The sequence below is a fragment of the Amia ocellicauda genome, chromosome 16 (assembly GCF_036373705.1).
Source record: "Amia ocellicauda isolate fAmiCal2 chromosome 16, fAmiCal2.hap1, whole genome shotgun sequence".
NCBI lineage: Eukaryota > Metazoa > Chordata > Actinopteri > Amiiformes > Amiidae > Amia > Amia ocellicauda.
In genome coordinates, this window is record NC_089865.1 from 11,609,689 (window position 1) to 11,633,475 (window position 23,787).

At 37.4% G+C, this 23,787-nt stretch overlaps 2 protein-coding genes across 4 annotated transcripts in view; one reads left to right on the forward strand and one right to left on the reverse strand.

The window, feature by feature from the left end:
- Positions 1 to 19,129, reverse strand: part of stk39 (serine threonine kinase 39) — a 37,077-nt gene extending 17,948 nt beyond the window's left edge. Inside the window, exons 1-14 of one of the 2 annotated variants that reach the window (XM_066688670.1) lie at positions 18,832 to 19,129; positions 15,918 to 16,030; positions 15,006 to 15,114; positions 14,067 to 14,208; positions 13,561 to 13,616; positions 11,899 to 12,008; positions 11,688 to 11,789; positions 11,394 to 11,527; positions 10,387 to 10,435; positions 10,227 to 10,292; positions 3,020 to 3,091; positions 2,440 to 2,562; positions 1,742 to 1,771; positions 732 to 788 (exon numbers count right to left, since the gene is read on the reverse strand). In XM_066688670.1, coding sequence (XP_066544767.1) covers positions 732 to 788; positions 1,742 to 1,771; positions 2,440 to 2,562; positions 3,020 to 3,091; positions 10,227 to 10,292; positions 10,387 to 10,435; positions 11,394 to 11,527; positions 11,688 to 11,789; positions 11,899 to 12,008; positions 13,561 to 13,616; positions 14,067 to 14,208; positions 15,006 to 15,114; positions 15,918 to 16,030; positions 18,832 to 18,937 — 1,269 coding nt within the window. In that variant the 5' untranslated portion in view covers positions 18,938 to 19,129. The remainder of the gene's footprint in view (positions 1 to 731; positions 789 to 1,741; positions 1,772 to 2,439; positions 2,563 to 3,019; positions 3,092 to 10,226; positions 10,293 to 10,386; positions 10,436 to 11,393; positions 11,528 to 11,687; positions 11,790 to 11,898; positions 12,009 to 13,560; positions 13,617 to 14,066; positions 14,209 to 15,005; positions 15,115 to 15,917; positions 16,031 to 18,831) is intronic. The other variant, XM_066688671.1, reaches the window with a different exon arrangement.
- A 2,316-nt stretch (positions 19,130 to 21,445) lies between these two features.
- The window catches only part of cers6 (ceramide synthase 6), a 38,697-nt gene continuing 36,355 nt past the window's right edge, over positions 21,446 to 23,787 (forward strand). Inside the window, exon 1 of one of the 2 annotated variants that reach the window (XM_066688672.1) lies at positions 21,446 to 21,880. In XM_066688672.1, coding sequence (XP_066544769.1) covers positions 21,711 to 21,880 — 170 coding nt within the window. In that variant the 5' untranslated portion in view covers positions 21,446 to 21,710. The remainder of the gene's footprint in view (positions 21,881 to 23,787) is intronic. The other variant, XM_066688673.1, reaches the window with a different exon arrangement.

Consider the following 23,787-nt stretch of genomic DNA (forward strand, 5'->3'; position numbering starts at 1 on the left):
AATACCCAGATGTTTATTTATCATCTTTCACATCTGTAACCTGATCAGTAATAACTTCAAAATGAACAGACAGTCCACAGCAATGTCTGCAGTCTTTTTCCATAAGAAGAATATACACTTTGCACATTGCCCTGTTGTTTTAAAGTATCCCCAAAACGGGAGGTTTCCAGTACTCCTATTGTACTTCTGCAACATGCAATAAATATCAGCCTTCTCCTCAACCTTTTGCATCACATCATACACAATACACAAAGTGAAGCTAACAAACACTGCTGTCAAATCTTAGCTATAGAAAATACGAGACTGTAGTTATTTAGCTGTGTAGAAAAGCGTAATTTAAAAGTGTGTGGGATGAAAGGTGGGAATGGACCTTTTGTTGAAAATATAAATGAATAGATATCCTTATGTATAAAAAATTATACTAAAAATTACAGACAATTAAGTTAAATTTAATGGATACAACTGCCTTCAATTTTAATTACGTTTGAATACGAAAATAAATGATTCTAAAGGAATTATAGTTTTGCCTTCATGAAACTAATAAAACTAAGCCCTTTAAGTATTAACCAACTCCAGGGTGCTCTCCCATGGACTGAGTGCACATAGAATGGGATTTATTGCTTCTTTTTCTGGAAGACATTCAGATTAGGCAAATTATGACAGAAAACTCAGTAGGGCAGCAAGATTACTGAATCCTGAAAAACTGTAATGCATTAAATTCAAATACACACCTGGGGGTGCTGAATAGATAGTCCTTCAATAGGAACATTATTGGCATTGACTTCATTCTGAAAAATAAGTCAACAACATATTCACTTTGGTTTGTCTGGGAGTGATTCAAGCAGCATCAGTTTCCAAACAACATTCAAACAAAACTGATAACAGACGGCCATTTTACCCGACATTCTTAACAAACCATCCCACTGAAGTCCCTTATCACAGACAAAACCTAATTACAGGAAATTAATTGATCTCAGCAGGTCGAATTAACATATAAACTTAAGAAGATTGTCATATCAAGCAATTAATCAATTAGTAAAAGCAAAACTTTCAATCTTTCTGATTTATGTTTACAACAGGCTGTTAGTGAGTATCTTCTACGAAGCAGACAGATTGGATGTTTCTGAGGCTCATCCTACTTTTTAACAGATCAATTTATTAATAAACAATTGATTTACACACACACACACATATATATATTATACATGTTCAGCTACAAAATCCTTTAACATGTGCTAATGTGCTATGACAGTCAAGCAATTCATTCATATCAAGTTATGCTTTGTATCCATCTTTATATAAATAACTGAACTATGCTGATGCACAAATTACATTTCAAGGGAAATCATTCTGCGATTAAACTAAAGAGTAACCTTTAGATATATTTGGAGAGAAATTAAAATATTTCTGTATTTTTTCTCACAAAGACATAAGAAGGAACATTTCATTTAATGACTGGGTATACCCAAAGACTATTTATTGTCAATTCTGTCTGGTAAGAAATAATCTAAAAACAGATTTACTGTTGCTAAATGTGGATCAAATACATTTGAAAACTGACAATTATGTAAAGTAATATTAAAAATTGTGCTTTCGGTCTTGTTTAGCAACTCTACTGAAAATGTTGAGGGACACACTGGGACACATATTCAGATTTTTTTTTTTTTTAATTAAAAAATACTTTAAAAATCTTCATATGAATGAAAGGACTCAACAAATTACAAATAGTAAAGTAACTTACGTCATCATGTTCCTCCTTCACCCTTCTTGACTGTAAAACAATATCAAACAGCATTGAATCTCTAAATATATCAAACATGACTCAGTCACACAGAACTCAAAAGCCATGGGCTGAATAGGGTGCTTACAACGAGAAGCAATTAGAAAGTATGTGTGGGTGTATATGGCACTAAAATATTCAGAAATTAAAAATATATACAACAAAGGAAAAACAACAAATAGAAAAGCAAAGTATCAACAAATACACATTGAAAACATTTCATTTGTCACATATTTAAGGTGTGGCATCCCTCGTTTTTCTCTATCTCCACAAAATATGTAATTTGGTTAGATACATACATCAAAGTCATTTTTCATCTTTGATCCTACCCATCAAGCATCTCCTTTCTCTTTCTAACTAGATTTTTCCAGCTGTTTCCAAAACCATTTCTGCTATTTGCACAGTCAGTTTCTCCCTGGAATTGGACAGCCAATGTAAAAGTCTTTAGCAGATGATATAAAATAGTTAAACAGGTTGGGCAGTAGTAAGCCTTACATCAGAGGGCAGATGTGTCTCAGCAATAGTTTTTTTGTCATGTGATGTGAGCATCTTATGTCACAGCGTGCGGTGGATTAAACTAAAGGGGTGGGGAAAGGAAAATGCCTTCTCCTCAGACCCATCTGCACTGGGAAGGAAAAAACTAACAACACAGCACATACCCGTCCTTGGTAAAAAGCCGCCTTGCCCTCTTCACTTCTTTCGTCCATTTCATCGTCACTCCACTCCCAGTCACCGTCCTCTGTCTTGTGGAGATGCCCGCTGGACCCTGGCACTCGCCTCACCTGATTCATGGCAAACACGCAGACAGCAGTTCACAACTTCAACTTCTACTCATAACCTAAAAGTGCCTTTCTAAAACCAGGTAATCATTATTTTTTCATGACATCCAGGGAAGGGAGATATCTTGCTTGAAAACACATCTAAATGGAAGGGATTGAAACTGAGTATGTGGAGAACAGTTGCATGGTGTAAATATGTATGTAGGTGTACCAATACTTACATACATATATATACACAGACACACACACAAACTCTAGCTCAAGTTTGACTTTTTCCTTCAGAAATCTGCATGTTTTGCAGGGACTACAGCTACTCAGACAAAACTTGGCAGAGCAATGCCTACAGGAAGCATGCAAGCGACACACTGAATACAAAAACACAGACACCTTCAACAGGCAACGTTGGAGCAGCTTAAATAGAAGCACCCAGCATCTAATGGCTAAGTCAAAAAACAAATACCCTTCTGTTGCCATCGTGTTCTCTCTCAGAACCTGACACCATGCTTGTTTTCCCAGGTTTCTGCTCAGGTTCCTTGAGCAAAACAAAAAAGCATCAGGCCATTCTCATAGACACACCTGCAAGCTCTGTAAATGTGTGAGTAAGCTGGCAGCTTTGCATGTTTTAACATAGATGCTCAAAAAAAAAAAAAAAAGGCACAGTGGACGACGATGGAAAAGCATTAGCTTATTAGTCAATGGACAGACTGAAGGAACAGAAAAATAAAAAATACACACAGACACACCAATAGGTCTATCCACAATACTTGAAAGACCCAACAATGCAGTAGTCATCTGATAAGCGTAGACACCGAGAAGTCTGTGTGCATTTTTCTTGACTTAACAAGCATCTTAATTCCCAATAATTATATCTAAGAAGTGACGGAGAGCAATTGCAATTTAAGTAATATGCTTATAGGAATAAAGACTTCCAGGTTTTATAAAAGCAGAATTGTTCAACTACGATTTCTATTTTTTCTTTCAAACTCCCAGCTCTTTTATTTTTAACAAGATTAACAACACCTCACAATAACCTGCAAAGGACTGAAAGCACAATGTAACATAAAGAAATGTCCAGAAATTCAACAGCTCTTTGGACCATAATGGTCTCATCCCTTCTGTCTATAAATCTATTAAACTCAAAACGTGTATTAATATTGCTGCACCTTGTCTCAGCGAGACGTTAAATTATGCTGGGTTATGTTATTTAACTATCTTTCTTCCCCCTGGTGCTAGGAGACACTGCTAGTTGCTTTTCATCCAACAGTTCTGTCAGCCCACTTGTTCGCTTGAAGTGACACTCACTGCATGGATCGGTTCTCTTAGGCATGAGAAGTTTTTCAGCCTCTTTCGGGATTTTGAAAAACCTGACACATTAACCCAAAACTCTCCTTTCTCCAGGAGAAGAAATTAAGTTCTCACAGCATTATGCATGACTTATTCATAAACCTCATATTTTCTTTGAGCACATTCTAATGTAATAATGTTCTTTCTGTACCATGCAGACCAAAGATAATATTCTTAGTGGATCTCACAATAACTGTTCAACTCTTACACACCCTTAGTGAATGTGTATTACACAGTTTGTATTATATATCCCAGCATCTGTAAGTCTCTTTTGATCATTCTCTGGCAACAACAGACTGGTTCAAAGGTTCTTTCTATCCTTCATTTAGCATCACAATTCCATTTTTGTTTGTGCATTCAGTCTACTCCCACTAGGATCGGCTCGACTGTCATGTATAGACCATTGCTAGTGCTTTCTGGATCCCTCCGAATACCTAATTTTTCTACATTAAAAACAAACAGCAACATAAGCAGAACATCACATGTGATTAAAACGGTAACTAGCATATTCATTTTCATTTTTCTTCACAGGGGTGAATAAACAAGCTTGTAGATTTCCAGTAATTTATTGTTATTTTGTTTTCAATACTCTAAAGAGTAATTCAATTTTTAATAAAACTAGTTATTAATATTTGAAAAGGAAGGTATAAACGGGTGCACACAGAATTGTTAAACCATGATAAAGGTTATGCAAGACTTACACAAGAGGAAAAGCTCTGAATACTCATAGAAAAGCAGGAAAAAAAAAAAAAAATTATTTAAGTAAACTCTTCACCAGTACCCGTATAAACACAAGCTTGTGTACAAATCATTTTGTGCACCAAATTATGCCAACTGTTTAACTTACATTATTTTTAAGTTAATGTAAGAAATGACAAATAGTATTTTAAACATCAAAATGAACTGTGGACAACCTAAAGGTAACAGACAAGCATTCCTTTCTTGAATTTGGGGTTAATATGGATTGGTTTTTAATGTATTTGTTTATTCTGGAATCATGCCAAAATTAAATGATCAAATAAAGGATTCAGTTTAATAAATGTTTTTCATATTATTAACATTAATTAATAGGAATACTATCAAATATAGTTATTTCTTATACACATCTACAAATAATTGAGTCAGGTCTTCAGCAAAACAAATCAAACTGTTCCTGCTTTAGGATATAGACAAATATATTTAAGGAAAATATATTGTTTAAGAATTTCGAGATTTCAGTTATTTAGCATTATTGTAGCAGCCTGTAGCAGAACCTGTGTTTCTTGAAATTATTATCCTGGATGACAAGCTCTGGGCACAGTAATAAAGCTCACAAAGGTTTAAAACAAGACTACAGTGCTCTCTGCTGGACACTAAGTATTGACAACACACACAGAAAAAAGAGCATCAGTGCTCCTGATGACCGAACACTTTTCCACAATAAACACCTGACTGCTACAAAATCTTAAATTCCCTGAATAACCAGAAAAACTAAAAAATAGTGAATCCTGGTGGTCTTTTAACACCAAAAGGAACATTTGAAATTAATAACCTGCAATGTTGGCCAAATATTTTTATCCAACAAAAAAGCTGATTAGATATTCAGGTAAGACAATCTTTATTGACATCTCTGACACACAAGCGCTGTCTGGAACGTCAGTAATGAGCTGACGTAAAATGGAGACACGGCTTTGTATTTTTTCTCTGGCACATAAGCAATGAGCCCGGTTCGACATCGCAGTGCTGTGGTAGCTATAACAACCACACTCTGAACTTGGGCTCCTGCCAGAGAGAGCAGGCTGAAGCTCACCACAGACCCAGGCTTCAGTACAACCACCCCTCACCTCCTCAGTGTCTCCGTTTCGACTGTGCTTTATCCACACGAAAGAAAACTTGAAGAAAGCCTCAGCAGACCTTTCAGTAGTGCGTCTTTCATTTCCATAATTTGACTCACTTCAAGGAATAAACCCACAGAAAATAATAATGTATTCCTTTTTATTGGAAATCTGTCACAGCCTCTTTTACTGCTCTTTTATTGTTTGAGCAGTATAGTACTATAGCATTAAAGGATTACGAACCCGAAATTCAACACATTTCAAAAAGAGGATGTTCAATAGTAGCGGCTGTGAACTCATAGGGGGTATTTCTGTGGTCAAGCTGCTGTTTCCATATGACTTGGCAATTAATTACTTTTTACTTAAATGGTTCGTTCTCTCTGTGGGCCGGATGGCGATTGCTGGCAAGAGTAATAGTGAAAGTGTCAATGTCTACATTTAGATCTGAAAAGGTCTGATACTGGATCTGACAGTCTTTTGTTACCTCCTCTCACCTAATGAAACCAAGAGACAAACTCCGATATGTATTTTTCAGTATCGGTTAGCTCAATATGATATTGGAAAAACATGACAGCAAGTCAAACCCCATCCTCTTGTGAACTGTACAGTGCAAGTTATGCTTTCAGTCATTGGAATTTAGGGAGATAAATGTATCCCTTTAGAATACTAAACATTCAATTACAATGCACACGCAATTCTTTCAATTTTATAATTAAGACTTAATTCCCAAAATGTCAGCATTAACCCACAAATACTACATTAGGAGGAACGTGCTGATTGCAGTTATTATGAAGCCTCTAAAAAATTCTAAATTGTCTTCGAACCATCAAAGCACTAAATTCATGAAGATTTCAAAGGGACATTTTTTCTGCACTTGTTTAGTGGTCGACATGTTTTTATAGAACGTTTCGGATGTGATTGACAAGGACAGTGAAACACTAGATGGAGTTCATCAAGTCTACTTAATGTGTGCTGGGTCTCCGGGATTTTAATCCACTATAGTAGCAGTAAATGTTACAACACTGAAAATGCAAAATTAAATGTTCTAGGGGAATAAATGTCATATCTGCATCGTTAAACGTACACAATCACAATCACTTTCACAGCACCATCTTATTTTCATCTTCAGAAAAACTGTGAGGTGTCCAAATTCCTTGTACTCCATCTTGGTTTACAATCTTCACAGGAAAATGACTTCCCCTTCAATGACATTCTCCTACCCTACATCAAGCTGTCCAAATTTAATTACATTTAAATGCTAACTGCAACATCGCCTATTTGAAGAGTTTTCATTTTTTCCATTAGCTTATTGATCTTTTGGATATCCATGTAGAACAAAACCATGTAGAGACCACTTTGTCCAAATTAAAATTAAACACCGTGGCCTTTAAGGTGTTTTCTCAAGTCAGCTAATCTTCACAGATCAATTGTGTGTTAGATGTTACAGTGCATCCGGAAAGTATTCACAGCGCTTCACTTTTTCCACATTTTGTTATGTTACAGCCTTATTCCAAAATGGATTAAATTCATTATTTTCCTCAAAATTCTACAAACAATACCACATAATGACAACGTGAAAGAAGTTTGTTTGAAATCTTTGCAAATTTATCAAAAATAAAAAACAAAAAAAGCACATGTATATAAGTATTCACAGACTTTGCCATGACAATCAAAATTGAGCTCAGGTACATCCTGTTTCCACTGATCATCCTTGAGATGTTTCTACAACTTGATTGGAGTCCACCTGTGGTAAATTCAGTTGATTGGACATGATTTGGAAAGGCACACACCTGTCTATATAAGGTCCCACAGTTAACAGTGCATGTCAGAGCACAAACCAAGCCATGAAGTCCAAGGAATTGTCTGTAGACCTCCGAGACAGGATTGTATCGAGGCACAGATCTGGGGAAGGGTACAGAAAAATGTCTGCAGCATTGAAGGTCCCAATGAGCACAGTGGCCTCCATCATCTGTAAATGGAAGAAGTTTGGAACCACCAGGACTCTTCCTAGAGCTGGCCGCCCGGCCAAACTGAGCGATCGGGGGAGAAGGGCCTTAGTCAGGGAGGAGACCAAGAACCCGATGGTCACTCTGACAGAGCTCCAGCGTGTCTCTGTGGAGAGAGGAGAACCTTCCAGAAGCACAACCATCTCTGCAGCACTCCACCAATCAGGCCTGTATGGTAGAGTGGCCAGACGGAAGCCACTCCTCAGTAAAAGGCACATGACAGCCTGCATGGAGTTTGCCAAAAGGCAGCTGAAGGACTCTCAGACCATGAGAAACAAAATTCTCTGGTCTGATGAAACAAAGATTGAACTCATGTCTGGAGGAAACCAGGCACCGCTCATCACCTGGCTAATACCATCCCTACTGTGAAGCATGGTGGTGGCAGCATCATGCTGTGGGGATGTTTTTCAGCGGCAGGAACTGGGAGACTAGTCAGGATCGAGGGAAAGATGAATGTAGCAATGTACAGAGACATCCTTGATGAAAACCTGCTCCAGAGCACACTGGACCTCAGACTGGGGCGAAGGTTCATCTTCCAACAGGACAATGACCCTAAGCACACAGCCAAGATAACAAAGGAGTGGCTACAGGACAACTCTGTGAATGGGCTCTGGCTGGGCCACTCAAGGACAGACTTGAACCTGACTGAACATCTCTGGAGAGATCTGAAAATGGCTGTGCACTGACGCTCCCCATCCAACCTGATGGAGCTTGAGAGGTCCTACAAAGAAGAATGGGAGAAACTGCCCAAAAATAGGTGTGCCAAGCTTGTATCATCATACTCAAAAAGACTTGAGGCTGTAATTGGTGCAAAGGTGCTTCAACAAATTATTGAGTAAAGGCTGTGAATACTTATGTACATGTGCTTTTTCTGTTTTTTATTTTTAATAAATTTGCAAAGATTTCAAACAAACTTCTTTCACGTTGTCATTATAGGGTATTGTTTGTAGAATTTTTAGGAAAATAATTAATTTAATCCATTTTGGAATAAGGCTGTAACATCACAAAATGTGGAAAAAGTGAAGCGTTGTGAATACTTTCCGGATGCACTGTATGCAACTAGCATTTTATTATTCATGCATTCTGGATTAACTCTGCTAGTCTTTGGGTTCATATTTATTGCATTTTATTTTATTGCTCTATACTTGCTGATGTGTTCATTAAAAAACACTTTTATATTTAGGAAGACATTGCAATGTCTTATTTTAACATAAAAACTACACCAAGATTTCACTTTAGAAATGGTTAGCAGTGATTCTGATTTCAAATACAGCAGGTACACTCTATTCATATCACATGAAATAGGATTAGATTTGGAGTATTTTCCCAAATCTCCTCCCCTTTCCTCACGAATAAATATTTTCACACTCGAGTTCACACTTATTGTTCCAAAGCACAAAAGTATATTTTTCTGACACCCTACATCAGATACATAAAATGTAGCACACGATAGCAGACCCCCACACTGCTGTCCAGCCCAGAAGGGACCTGTGATCAGTCATACTTCAGCATCACTGTGGTTGAGGCTTGCCCTGCTCTTGAGAATTTAAACTGGCCTAAACTGTCCAGTCCATTTTGTTCATCCCACAATCTAACCAACTCTTCATAATCACCATGGTCAGCAGGGGCTGCCACTTACCAGTCTGGCAAAGAGCCCCCACTCTTGCAAAGTTTGCTGTAAGGTCCATGCATGCATGAAACACTAAAAATAGCAGGGGTGTGTGCACAAATGTCTAAAAACTCTGTCATTTAACATTTTCAGCCCCTTTCCTGGCAGCACTGATCAAGTCACATTTGTTGACCTGAATGTGGTTTATTTCTCTGGAAAAATCGTAGTCAGCAATCATTACCGTCGCATGTCCCGTCACCGTTACTCTTTGGAGGAGTCAAAGTGCAGCATGTCTTCTACCAATTCAAGAAGGTTTTTCTATATTGTCATCCTTTGGTTAGGTTATTTATAACGCCTCTCAAAAACTGAATATGGATGCCAAATAACTGACTGGGGTATTCAACTCAAATCAGGATAGCATAGTGGTTTAAGGAAAGATTTTCCAGCTGACATACCTGAAGACAGGTTTAAAAATGTGCTGCATATCTCAATGTGCATTCTACTATGCAGTCAGCAGTATGACAGGAATTTCTTTTGCCACCACTGATAAATATCATAATTTCTTGAGAAACATTTAACTTATCTTGGAAAATATGACATCAGGTTCACAGACATAGTTTCATAAGTCTAATACGGTATGCCAGAAATCCCCTAAATAGTGGGGAAAGAGAATGCTTCTACTAAGTGTATGCACTACATTTTGCAAATAAACATTTGATTCAGGTGAATCAAACTTACACAACTAAGGTGTAACTATATGTTGACTTTGATACAATGGGTTCACAGCTGAATTGATGTCATAATGGCATGCTTTCTGGCTTGTTAATGCACAATTCGTACAATGTCTGGATAATTGCACAAAACGGCGATACACACAGTATTTTTTAATATTACCTTTTTAGCTCTTTGGGCTATATTCGGTGCTTTATGTAGCAGTTTTTCAATCAAATACTCTCTGTTCTGAAAAACAAAAACAGCAGGTTAAGAAGATTAGTAACAAAGGAATGTGTTGAAACGTAAATATAACTGTTGGACTTTAAAGAAGAATTTATACCTTGGCTTTCTGGAAGAATTTGCATTTCAAAAGCTCAGCTGCTGTTGGCCTAAAAAAAACAAATGTATGAAACACATTCAAATATGATTCTCTTTAAACAATACACAAGTCACTGAAATTTAGATCCTGATATTTGCAAGTATAATGCCACTTTAAGAAAGCATTTCAGGAAGTTAATCTACATATGTGTGCTGTATTAGGAGAGGTTTGGTTAATTTATCAATTTAAGTTATATGCTTATTTGGTATGCATTATTCATGAAATAGAAATTAGCACAAATGCAAAACATATTAGCAATTATGGCACTGTATGAAATCAAACTTAAGCAATTTGCTTGAAGCCCATTAATGAAATCTGACAGAAAACAGGAGATTTTTCAACAATTATAAATTGTGTCAGATTTAAAAAGATACAATTCACACACAACCATGCACACACACACATACACACACACACACACATACATTTACACTCACATGTACAAATATAAATATATATGTCAAACCATATACTGAGAAAATGTGCTGCAATTGCTGATTTGTATGCAATTGTGTTAAAAATACTATAAGGGAACTTTAAGAATTTCAGACTCAAATGTGTTATTGTTTTATGTTGCCACTGAACACTATGGTACATGTTGCTCTGCATTAAATTTTGTGATACAAAGCAGTACCCATGCAAGCTAGTACAGACGGTTCATTACTGCAAACCTCAACCAATGCAGACTCAAATTCTTTTAAGTCACTTGAGTATAAACTCTCATGCATTATTTATCTGACCTGGGCACTACGCTGTCTAATGCATCACTGTTATAGATGACTTACATGCAAGATTAATTAGTGCAAGAAAATGTAGTTGTGCAATGAAGTATAGATTAAATATAGATATACAAAGTACAGAATAACTATAGATTAAATGTTCATTTAACCACATAAGTAGCCTGTTCAATAGAATGCATCTTAGTGTTCAAGATCATTGGATAGATAAAGTCATGTAAAACTGCAAACCTCTTAGTAGGGTCCTTCTGAAGGCACAGTGTAATTAATTTCCTAAAAGATTTTCCATACTTTTTTAACATTTCTTTGTCCTCCACGCCTGTTTCTAAAGTAGGAGGATCATTTTGTAATGTTAACATTAAAACCTGGAAATAAAAAGAATAAAAACAAAAAGGATCACAACACATGCATTTTTCAATGAAACAACACAGACATCAAATAAGCAGTCTTTCATGGTCACAGGTAACATCAATGCAAACAAAACTAACTGTTTACATGTATGTATGCTGTCACAACTGTCTGTACCTTCATAGGTGGGTATCTGTGATAGGGTGCAGCCCCTGTTGCCAATTCAATGGCTGTAATCCCAAAGCTCCAAATGTCTGCTTTGAAGTCATAGCCCCGGACCTGCGCAGAAAAATAAAACAAATACAAAAAACAATGCGGTTTAGTTCTGAATGTCCTTATGCTTGGGGTGGCATTATTAAATTGACTTATGGATGCACGACTACTTCACCTGTTCCATGACTTCAGGTGCCATCCAACATGGAGTCCCAACAAAGGTTTTTCGAACTTTGTTTCTAGTAACATCCCCTCCTGTGGCTAAGAATGCACTAACTCCAAAATCTAAAAGGTAAGAAATAATTTTAGTTTAATTATGTTTGTATATATACTGAACAAAAATATAAACGCCACATGTAAAGTGTTGGTCCCATGTTTCATGAGCTGAAATGAAAGATAACAAAAACTTTCCATACGCACAAAAAGGTTTTTTCTAAAATATTGTGCAGAACTTTGCAACTATCGCACACTCCCTCAAAACGTAACACTTGAAATCCATAGATTAGGGCCTAAGTAATTTATTTCAATTGACTGATTACTTTATAAGAACTGTAACTCAGTAAAATCTTTGAATTTCTTGCATGATGCGTTTATATTTTTGTCATTTTAATGAGTACAGCACATTTCATACTGTTCAGAAACTACTACACTGTGTAAATGTATTTTAGTAGTCAATAACATAAACGGATACAATACATCATAACCAAAAGTTAATTTAACAAGAATACAGTCTAAATTCTAAACACAGTCTTCAAAAATATTCAGACTCTAGCAATCTCTGCTACATCAACAGAAAGCTACTCCCATGTTGTTCTCTTCTTTCCCATGAATCCCCAAAATCACACAGTTTTCATAAAAAGTAAATCCTACAAATTAAGTAAGGGGGTGCTTTTTTCATAGGTTTAAGGGGAACTGTATACTTTTGCATATTACACAATTCCACACACTAACAATGTTAGAAAGATGAGAAATCTTCAAAACCCTTAAGACATTATTTATTTTGACACAAAAGTCTGTATTGATTGTGAAATACAGTAGGGTTATGTGGACACTGTTAAAAAAATACTTTCTTCAAGTGTCATTGCCTGAGTTTGCCAGTAATCATAAACGTTGTTGACTTAAAACTGATTGTTAAATTGCACAGAAGACAATGAAGAATGAGCAATATAAACAAATGTAAGTAACACTGTAAACTGTCACAGAGAACACAACCTTTACAAATATGCTTTTGTTCCCATTAATATTCAGACTGTAACAACATTTTACAAGCAGGGCTTTTTCTAGAAAATCTCTCATTAAAACCCCATTTTAGACTCCTAACACAATAACACATGACATAAGGATTAAAAATTATTAAACATTATGGAAATGGAAACAGTGTAAGTTAGTGTAAGTAAACAATATGCAACTTCAAGCAATTTCCATGGATTATGTAGGGATTTATTTTACTAACCATGCAAGCAATTGCAAAGCTGCCCTTTGAAGAAGAAATTATTGTGCCAATAAAGTTTACAACAGAGGTAGCTATGCATATTTTAGTAACAACACCTTTTGCTGCCTGTTTGATGATAGATCTAGAATAACATGATGTGCAGTTTTATAGGACTTTCCCTTTTCCAGGCAGAGAAGCAATGTATTTTAATGTGTTTTCTCATTCAGATTGCACACGCAGTTAAATTGTAATTTTGGCACACAGAAATGGCATTGAGTATTGAGTATCTACTGCATTGCATAGGTAAAATGAAGGACAATGATTCCAAATAATTATTATGATTATGATTAACAAATAATTCATTTATGGCAGCTACTGCTGTTCAGTTTAACATTGAGAACAGACCTGCTATTTGCACTGAACCATCCTCCCCCAGCAGAATATTCCCAGCTTTCACATCTCTAAAGATACATTGAAAAAAAAAGTCTTAGTTAGGTGTCTCGCATTGCTGGAACTCAGAGCAGTATATTTTATTACACTCACACAAACAAAATAATGTTACATACAAATCATCAGCCATAGTTGGCCGTTATCAAATATCAAAAATCATTTCTGTGGTAAGTAAATCTAAACAAGCTTAATGAAGAAATAGGGTGCTTTTATGTTTTTAAATATATAGAGATCAAACACTCTGTAAGATATGACATACATTGTTTTCCTAATAAAATCAGAATACTACTACAAAAAAGCGACTTAAAATTCACATAAATGCAGACTTTTCAGTTTCAAAGGATTTTAAATGATTTGTTTTACCTATTTATTATAGAGTCTAGTTCAAGAGAGACTAAAATGTTTATTTGTGTTTATTACAAACAGGCAGGCGATAACTAAAACAAGTAAAATGCACTTACCTGTGAATTTGTCCATTTCGGTGAAGGTAGTCTAAACCTTCGAGCACTTCCTTCAAAATTGTTGCTATAATCGGTTCATCGAGGACTCCATTTTTATGCTCCCCCTTGCTGAATATGTACTTTATAATGTCCAACATTGATCCTAAACAAAGGTTTCATGAAGAAATAATACTTATGTAAGACCATCATTTTATTTTATTTAAATGTCTACATGCATCACTGTGACAACTTGAGCATTTGTAAGTATTTTCTCTCAAGCCTAACTAAGATGGGCTATTTCCACACATTTGTGACATAATAAAACATAATGCCACTTGATACTGCTTTAAGCAACCACTCTGAGAATTTGATTCAGAAATTGGCAGACACCCAAAGCACAATAAGAAGCGCTTTGTGTTTACAAATGTTACAACCTGCTGGAAAAATCACTTCTTGTGCCGTAAGAGTGTAGCTACATTTTATAGAACCGGATATATAAATAACCCGTCTTAAGTCTGTATAATTGACTTAAACCTCTGATGATTTGTCATACCTGAGCTCATGTACATAATTACCCATGAATTAGCAAGTACACATGACCAGATTATTTATAAGGCCTGTAAATGTCATTGTCTACAGCACCTCTGCAGAGACAGTTAATAGCCAAGTCCTTTGTGACTCTACCTCATAACTGTCTACAGAGTGTAAGCCAGGCAGCTGCCGGCAATCTCGAAAGTCAATGACTCCAGGATTCATCACGGTGCGCCAGAATGCATTACTTAATGACTTGAAGTGATATAGATTAATTTCAGAAATGATTTTTAGTCTCTCAGATGTTCAAGAAAAACTAAACATTTGAAGAATTCTGCTTACGCTGACGTTTTATTACTATTAAGGTGAAAGATTCTTGGTACAACACAATGACAAAATGAAAACAATCAATATTAAACCAACACTCACCCCCACTCAGTAACTTCATAACCAGCCACAGCTCATCTTTGACGACAAACGATGTGTAGTAAGTTACTACATTCGGATGGTTGCACTGGCTCATTGCTTGGATCTCTTTCTGTTATAAAAGGAAAGGCGTTTCAATTTGACATTTATTTTCAGTATTGCTTCAACTTGAAACACTTTGAATTTACCGTGAATAATGAAATTCTGCACCTTTTCATCCTGTTCTCCCCCCTAAATATCTGAAAATGGTTTCCCCCTATTTATACATCCACTCACAGTTCCCTCTTGTTAGTCTACAGCCACTGCCATTAAACGTTCGCACTGAGACAGGGTAAATATCGACATCGGCCAGTCCTGTGGAGCAGATCGATGAGGCACCCATTCTGCACCACACTCAGCTGTGTCATGGCAACGCTCAGCCAATTAAGACCTACCCTGCAACTGATGGGCATTAAAGGTGAAGAGCTCAGCAGGACTGTTCTCACTGTTCAGAGCTTGCCATGAAACCCAAGAGCAGGAACACTACAGCAGGATTATGAGACAACAGATACACCAACCTCCACTATAACCAAGAACAAAGTTGGGAGAAAAACCTGAAGGCACCTGGGTCTTCCGGGAACAGCTTTCAAAACACCTACCATGGAGTACAACTATCTAGACGACACCATATTAATAGACACAAGAAAAGTAGAGTAGATGTTCCCGACACAGACTCATCTAAAAACGGAAAAAGCTTGCAACTGTTTTATAGTGTGCTCAAAATCCAATTACATTCCTCGATTCTGCTGAGCACTACTCCATCCTGTTCATAATTATATTAACCAAACAGAGTCAACTCAAATACCAATTCAGGAGTGATAATAGTATCCACTTTGAAACACATTGAAGAACAATAATATATTCATAAATACCCACCAACAGCTCATCCATACTTGTCTGGCATTTCTCCAGATTAATGCGCTTTATTGCGACGCGTTCCTGTCTTGGTTTGCAAAGTGCGGCCTGCACAACAGCCGTGGCACCACTACCTGCAGGTGGAAAGACAAAGCACTTTTTTAAAATAAAAAGGCTCAGAAACTGTAGAAGAAACACAGCAGAAGAGAGAGAGTGCCAAGCTGAGTTAAATTAATGACAACACAATTAAATTGCTGCAGCCAAAGCACAAATTAAGCACTTTTGTGCAAAGACATTGTACAACCTACTAGAAAAATGACTTCTTGTGCAGTTAGAATCAGATATATAAATGACTCCTGATGATTTGTCATACCCAAGCTCGTGTACATAATTACCCATGAATTAGCTTGTACACATGTGCAGATTACTTATAAGGCCTGTAAATGCCATAGTCTACAACATCTCTTCTTTACAATTGTTCAACACATTCTTTATCACAGTAATTCACCACAGAAAACTTACAATAGGCTAAAAGTCTATACAGTACCAAGTAATTTAAATTATTTAACTTACATATCTGACATGAGTTGCTTAATTCTCCATTCAAGAAGCTATTCAATATTGTAGGTACTTCCCATGTCCTCTCCTGTTTGTTTTTGGTAACAGTAGTATATATTTGTTTTTAGCTATGATATTTGCTGAAAGATATGTTTGTTTCCAGTCTCAATGCTCACTTAGGGCTCTGAAACCTGGACACTAAACACAGACATGTCACAGAAACTATGTACAACACAAAGAAGCATGGGAAGATGTATGCTTGGAATAACAAGAGCAGACAGAAAAACAAATTGGCCACAATTTATTTAAAATTAAAATGACCACATAAAAGATAGGAAGATTAAATAATATACTATAAATCTATAAACTATGATGATGATGATGATTATGATAAAGGCTATTTATTTATTTCCCTGTTTGATTATTTTTAGGTTTAGTTTCTGTTAATTTCAGATGGAAATGAAGAGTTTGAGTGATAGAGTTGCAATAGTAATAACAACCCTTGCTTAACAATATGACTTATTACTTTATTATGCATTTTTGTTTTGGTTAATTCCAGACCATTTTCATTTAAAACTGGACCTTCTCAAATACTTATAAACGATGCAGAGTGCAGGACACAGCATAATTATTCACACAGTAAGCAACTGTTTGACACAGCATGCACATTAACAACTGTCCGTGACAGATAAGTGGGGATCAGGAAAGCATAACATTTGAGACTGCAGAAAATGGATGACAAATTAGCACCAGGGTAATATTGAGGGCACACAGTTATCTGCACTGAATTATCTTAAAACACTCAGCTGTACAGAAACATTGATTTTATGCATTGCTTCTGCTATTATCTTTCTCTGAAAACAACATTCAAAAATGTATTTCTACGTTAATTATTGTACAATGTGAACAACTGGATTGAATACACACATTTTCTGTTCTGCCTACACAACTACTACTCCTTCGCAGCTAAACAAACCAATATCAATTAACAGGTTAAAGTCGGTTAAAAGGCAGATTTTCACTAATAACACAGAATAACTTCATTACCCTTTTTGGAAAACGTTATAAAACGTCACTGAAAAGTATTAACCTTGAGATAACAGTCCTCTTGAATAAATGTGTTTCACACACTGAAAGGAGTACTAGTATCAATGTTATCACAGGAGGAGGGAATGTGTAGGTAAAAGGATGTAAATTAGTCTCAAGGTATGTAACTAATATAGGAATTTACTTGGCAAAGCATAGAAGTGGAAAATGCAACTTGAAAGGACTTGAACTTGAAACAAATCAGCTCAGGAGAGGCAATGCAGAGCACGACCAGCAGAGGGAGTGTCGGGTCTCAGACAGTGCCCTGCAGGAGAAGCGACAACAGGGAAATGTAACAGCCAACCTGCCAGAATCAGCTCCCTGGGCTGCAGAGATGCAATGTGCTACATGACAGCCATTACTCAGAAGTATGATGTGTATCCCCAGCAAGAAAACATAAACATGCATCAGCATCTCACTGTAAAAACAGTAGCATTGTCTTACAAACTGGCAGTGCGCTGCTACCACACTGCATGCAAGGAAATGTCACACTTCTTAAAAAAAAAAAACCCTTCTCCTTCAACTACAGAAAACAACTTTCCGTCTGTGCCGCTTCACACCGAAACACTTGACCACTTCTCTGCGACTCAATGCCAGCTCTTGTTTCCCTTGGCTGCTGCAGACACCCCCAACTTCATCTTAAAATGACACCCAGCGCGGTGCCCTTCACTGCAAACTTGGCCTGTTGTGTGTGTTTGCCTGCTTGTCTTTCTTTAATATGAAGGCATCAGCTTCCCCCTCGTAAACCCACCAGCTCTCTCCATCATTTCAAACGCGACAGCACCGCGGCTGGCGTGCCGGAGTGATTTCAGAGTGTAGAAATGATATTGTGAATAAAATAAAATAAAATAAAATAAAATAAAATAAAAACACCGTCCATTACATCTGGATACATCCTGTCTGCGCTGATGGTGAACCAGAGACGTGTCCCTTTTGAAAAAGCATCACTACTACTACTGCTACTACTGAAAAAGCCTATCCCCTACAAAAGCAATACATTCCCCCAAAATGACAACTCCGTTTCAAAACAATATCATGTCCAAACGAATATATTCCGTCAGCTCAAAAGCGAACCCGTGGTTGTAAAAAATAAACTATTAAAAAGAGACAACTGCGGCTGCTGACATCCGCAGTGCAACCCTGTGCTGAGGCTGAACAAGCCGGAGCGGCGCTGGCTGTGGCAGCGAAAAAGCCGGTAGGCCTGTATCGTCCTTTCCCACAGCCCGGCACCGGTCGTCTCTCACTCCCACCCGTTTCACCCCTCCGGTAAGTACGTCGTGTGGACACTCACCGATAACCTCCTGGAGCTCGTAGGACTCCCGGGTGATGGGCCAGCTCGTCGTCGGCACCGGCGCAGGGTTTGGGACCTGAACCGGGGAATCGCTCTGCTCCGCCATGATGCTGCTGCTGCTGCTGCTGCTGCTCAGATGCCGAACGACCTCCGACTGCAAAACTTCGCCGCCTCACCTCCTCCTCCCCGACTCAGTGTGACCCACTGCGGGATCACTACCGCCCGCCGCACAGACATCCGGCACACAGCACAGCCCGCCGACACCGAGCACACACCGGCTTATTGCACGGTTTCTCTCATTTGCATCTTATTTTACTCGCTTTGGTCAGTGTCATGATGCAGGCATTGTTAGGCCCAAATGGATTCAGGAGTTGGTTCTGGTGTAACATGCATTATATGTGTTTGTCTTCCCCCGTTATGTAATGCTGAAGCCCTGTGAAAATTAAACATGCATGTCAAAGTGGAGCTGTCAGGACAGCAGCATCTCTGATTCACTTCCAAAGCTTCCTCAAGTATATGTGATTTTCAGACAAATTGTAGTTGCAAGTATTCACACCGTTTTTTTTTTGTTTGTTTTTTTTGCTTAGTGTGATACATTAATTCAGCTATAACCTATGTATAAGAGTTAAGAGCTTTTTGAACACATGTAGTGTCATGTTCTCTCTAGGCTGTAAGTGGTTGATCTAAAGTAATAGGGATGTGTAACTTGTGTGCATAAAAATCATTGCACTGGGAAGTGAAATGAAACACTCCCTTTCTTGTTTGAAATGAAGGGTGTGAATACTTTCAACTACTACAACTGTACACTTATTGACACCCATCGTTACCGGACATCAGATCACACTTTTAAGTGTTTCATTACATAGGATGGATTACCTAATAAGACAGGGCTCTATCTCAAAAAAACTGTTTATCCAGTAAATCATACAAATGACTATTGGAAATGTCAAAGCTTGGTTCAAAAGTGTATTCCAAACCCACATCAATTATTAATCTGTCCTTCCTTATATTGCCTTACAATTAACCCTTCAGAACATCACTTTAAAGATACACGATAGTTCTTGTATATTTTCAGTTTTATGATCAAGAATATAATATTAAACGATAGTTCTTGTATATTTTCAGTTTAATGATCAAGAATATTATAATAACACATGTCTGTGCGTTGGACCCCTTGCCCCCCACATCACAGACTCACACACATATCGACCCCCAAATGCTAAATTATTTTCATATGCTGTATCTATTCTGCATTTGTTTCTCACCAATCTAAGAATTTAACTAATCCCATCCATTTTCAAAAACTGAATTCAATGTCATACCTTTCATTACTGACACAGGAAACTGATTTCTGCAGTGCAAGATCACTATCAATAATCATTGATCTTTCCACATCACATACACCCATCAAATAAACAGACATGTTTTACCACCCTGGCCCAGATGTGCTGGTACACTAAGTGAATATTAAAAAATCTCATTCACAAGATGGACTAATTTCTTATTTCTCTTTATTTTTTGACAAATAATCTTAAATGAAAGAGCATCTTTAAAACATATCAGTGAAAGTCCAGCAGAGGGCAACATAACCTATAAAATGAAGCAAAACCATTTCTGTTGGCATATAGATAATATATAATATAGATAATTATTACAGACTAATCAGTTCATTCTGATTTTGTTAAATTAAATATGTAAACCCTATGTAGTGTGATCTTCAAAAAGGTTAAACTAAAAAGATGGTTGCCAAGTAATTAATAAAACCTTTTAGGTAACTTGAGAAACTCCTTTCACACGATTTATTTAAAATGTAAAATATCTGCTTTCTGCTCCTGGACAGACATAAATGAAATGTTTTAATGACACACATAAGGGTTTTAAAAATCACTTTGCCACAAACCCTTTGGAAAATCATGCTGATAGTGTTACCTACAACTAATACACAGATACCTTGAATATGTATCAGAAAATAAAGTACATATGCCTACTCCTTGGGTAAATAAACACCTAACATACACATCTGATATATATATATTTTTTACAACAAATAATTTTCATAAAACACTGCAGACTGGATTCATTCTGAATTCATCCGTCAATAGAAAACATCTGCTGCCAAAAATTGAATTTAATGGAAACTTCTCAATAAATACCAGGACTAAAATACAAACATGTCTGCAAAATGCCCTTTTAAACACTGGAGCACACACTTTTTAAACATTGCTCTTTTAATGCATGCATGTACACAATTGCATTCCCATTTTTAAGGCACATGGCACTTGCTCCCAATTCTTCATATTAAAGAATACAGGCATTTGTTTTCTCCTATTTGGGACATGTCCATAATGCATATAATGAAAAATGAACCTACTTCTCCCCCAAATGATATAAACAGTATAATATTACTACCTACCACTATTCTTATTATTAAGCATCATCATCATAATGTAAAACAGTCAAAACACTCAAGTCACTCATTGTAATTATGTGCCCAGTAATTGCAGACCATACTATACATGTGTGACACCCATATAGCCACATGCGTGGTGTGCATCTATCTATCCGTTGTGGATACGGAGCGGCGGGTTCCTGTGTGCACACCTTTTGTAGATGTTGCTCTGAATGTGTGACATCTCATTGCACCAATCATGTGTGCAGGAGTGGATGGCGTCTGACAGAGCCCACTTCCCCACAGCATCGGAGAAGGAGAGGAGGAGAAAGAAAGGAGAAAGCCAACGGGCGGTGCTGAAACTGATCACATCACAGGCAAGACCTGCACAGATCAGACCACTGCAACTCAAACGTTACCCACCACTGAGGACCAGGGACGATCACGATACAGCAGAGCCGAGCGACAGGACCTCTAACCCAGCCGGAAAATGGCAGGTATACTAGCCTGGTTCTGGAACGAGAGATTCTGGCTGCCACACAATGTAACCTGGGCAGACCTGAAAAACACAGACGAGGCGACCTTCCCGCAAGCCGAGGATCTGTATCTGGCGTTTCCTTTGGCTTTCTGCATCTTCATGATCCGCCTGGTGTTTGAACGGTAAGTTGGGAGTTGGGTGAGCTGCCTGTGCATGCTTAGAAACAGTGCAAGAGTAGACAAGTAGCAGTAGAGCTGCACAAAGTAGGGTGCGTGTAATAAAGTGTCGCTTCAGACAGGCAGGCAGCGGTGTAGCAATCGCAGGAGCTGGCAACGTGTTTCTCTTCTGGGTCCGTGCAAACACCCCGACCTGGGCAGCGCGACGTGTGTCAGTCGGATGCAAAGCAGTGGGGCTTCGCATGTGTAAAGGGACGCGGTGTTTACTACGGGCTAACTCACACGTAATGTTGCGAGCGGTATCATGTCGTGACAACGCGATCCACTTGGCCTAGCATGGTGGGGGTTGTGAGTTGTATCTGTCACTAGGAGGCGAAAGCGTATTCTTTGTTCATGCCTTTCGGTTGGAACACAACAATGCCTTTTTGTTAGCAGATGATTTATTGATTTGCAATGATACATTTCATTGTTTAGCCACACGACTCGAACAGGGACAGAATGGCAATGTATTCTGTAAGAGCCCTCCATGGGGGATGGCATGAAAAAGTGGGCACAATCACACAGTGCCTGCAATGGCTTATCAATTCAGATTATTTATACACTCAGCAGTGTGAGGCACGTAGTTATAGTTTTGAGTTGAATGGAGACAGTTTAGGAGTATTTGTGTGCATCGAAAAGTGTTACTTGTTTGTTGTGTGGGCTTTATTCAGAAGAAAGGGGGGAACCCTAGCTTAAAATGACTTGAGGCATTATGTCTTGTATTAGGAATGCAAAACACAGCATGAAATAGATACCCAAGGAAGTATTTAGCAACTGAAAATAGCAGCCACCTATCCTCTCCCTGGTTGTGTTATTTGTGGCATGTTTGTAAATTGCTCATTACTTAAGATTGTTTGTTTCAAGTTTTGCCTGTGAGACTTTTTAAAACATTGTACATCAAAAACGACAGTTCATGCTTTATGAAGTCATCAGCGTGAATGTGAGAGCCCCACTAAACTTCCCAGGAGCTGCTTTTCTTATGTATTGGTCAGGATACACTGTATTTCTTACACCATAATGACAGTACTGGGGGCAGCAGTAAGTACTGGCTGTCTCCTAAAGTGCTTTTAAGGAAAGTTAAATTGTTTCGAGGGTGTGTTCAGTTCTCCATCAACTACCACTACTTCCCCACATTGTACAAATGAATACTGTATCTACAGAGCACGACAGTCACCATATTAGGAATGTATTCATCATTGTAAATACATAATTATTAGTACTTCTACTAAAACCAATAATAACAATATGCAGTTAGTCAGCCCAAACGAGAAAAAGCAAAGAATAGACTCTTAACCATATGAAAATGTGAAAGCAAACATTAAATAAAATGAGAATTGAGATAAAGAATTTATCATAATTCATAGGATGTGGTTTTTGGTTTTGATAAAACCACCTTACATACAGTACCCTTAAAACTCAAAAAAACCTTTATATATATATATATATATATATATATATATATATATATATATATATTACTTACAGCATAATTCCTATAGCATAGGTAAGAAAAGCACCCAGCCAGAGATGTATTGAGTTTAAACCAGGAAACATTAGTAGCCTTGTCTTTAGTTTTCTCATTATTAATCACATTGGGATCATGTTAATCTGCAAACTGACTAAGCCTTCACACGCCCTGGTCTAATGTTACAATAATGATGGACACTGTCTTCTTCTTAACAACTGCACGTGTTCTGTACAAGCCTTTAGCTTTAAAATCAGATATTACGTTAATCTTTTTGGTTAATACTTACATTTATATTGCTGGCTATGTCTACAACACACACACACACACACACACTCTGTAGCTGTAACCTTCTGAGAGTTTTGTAATTACAATTACTATGTGGAAAGGAGAAATGCGCACAATTCAG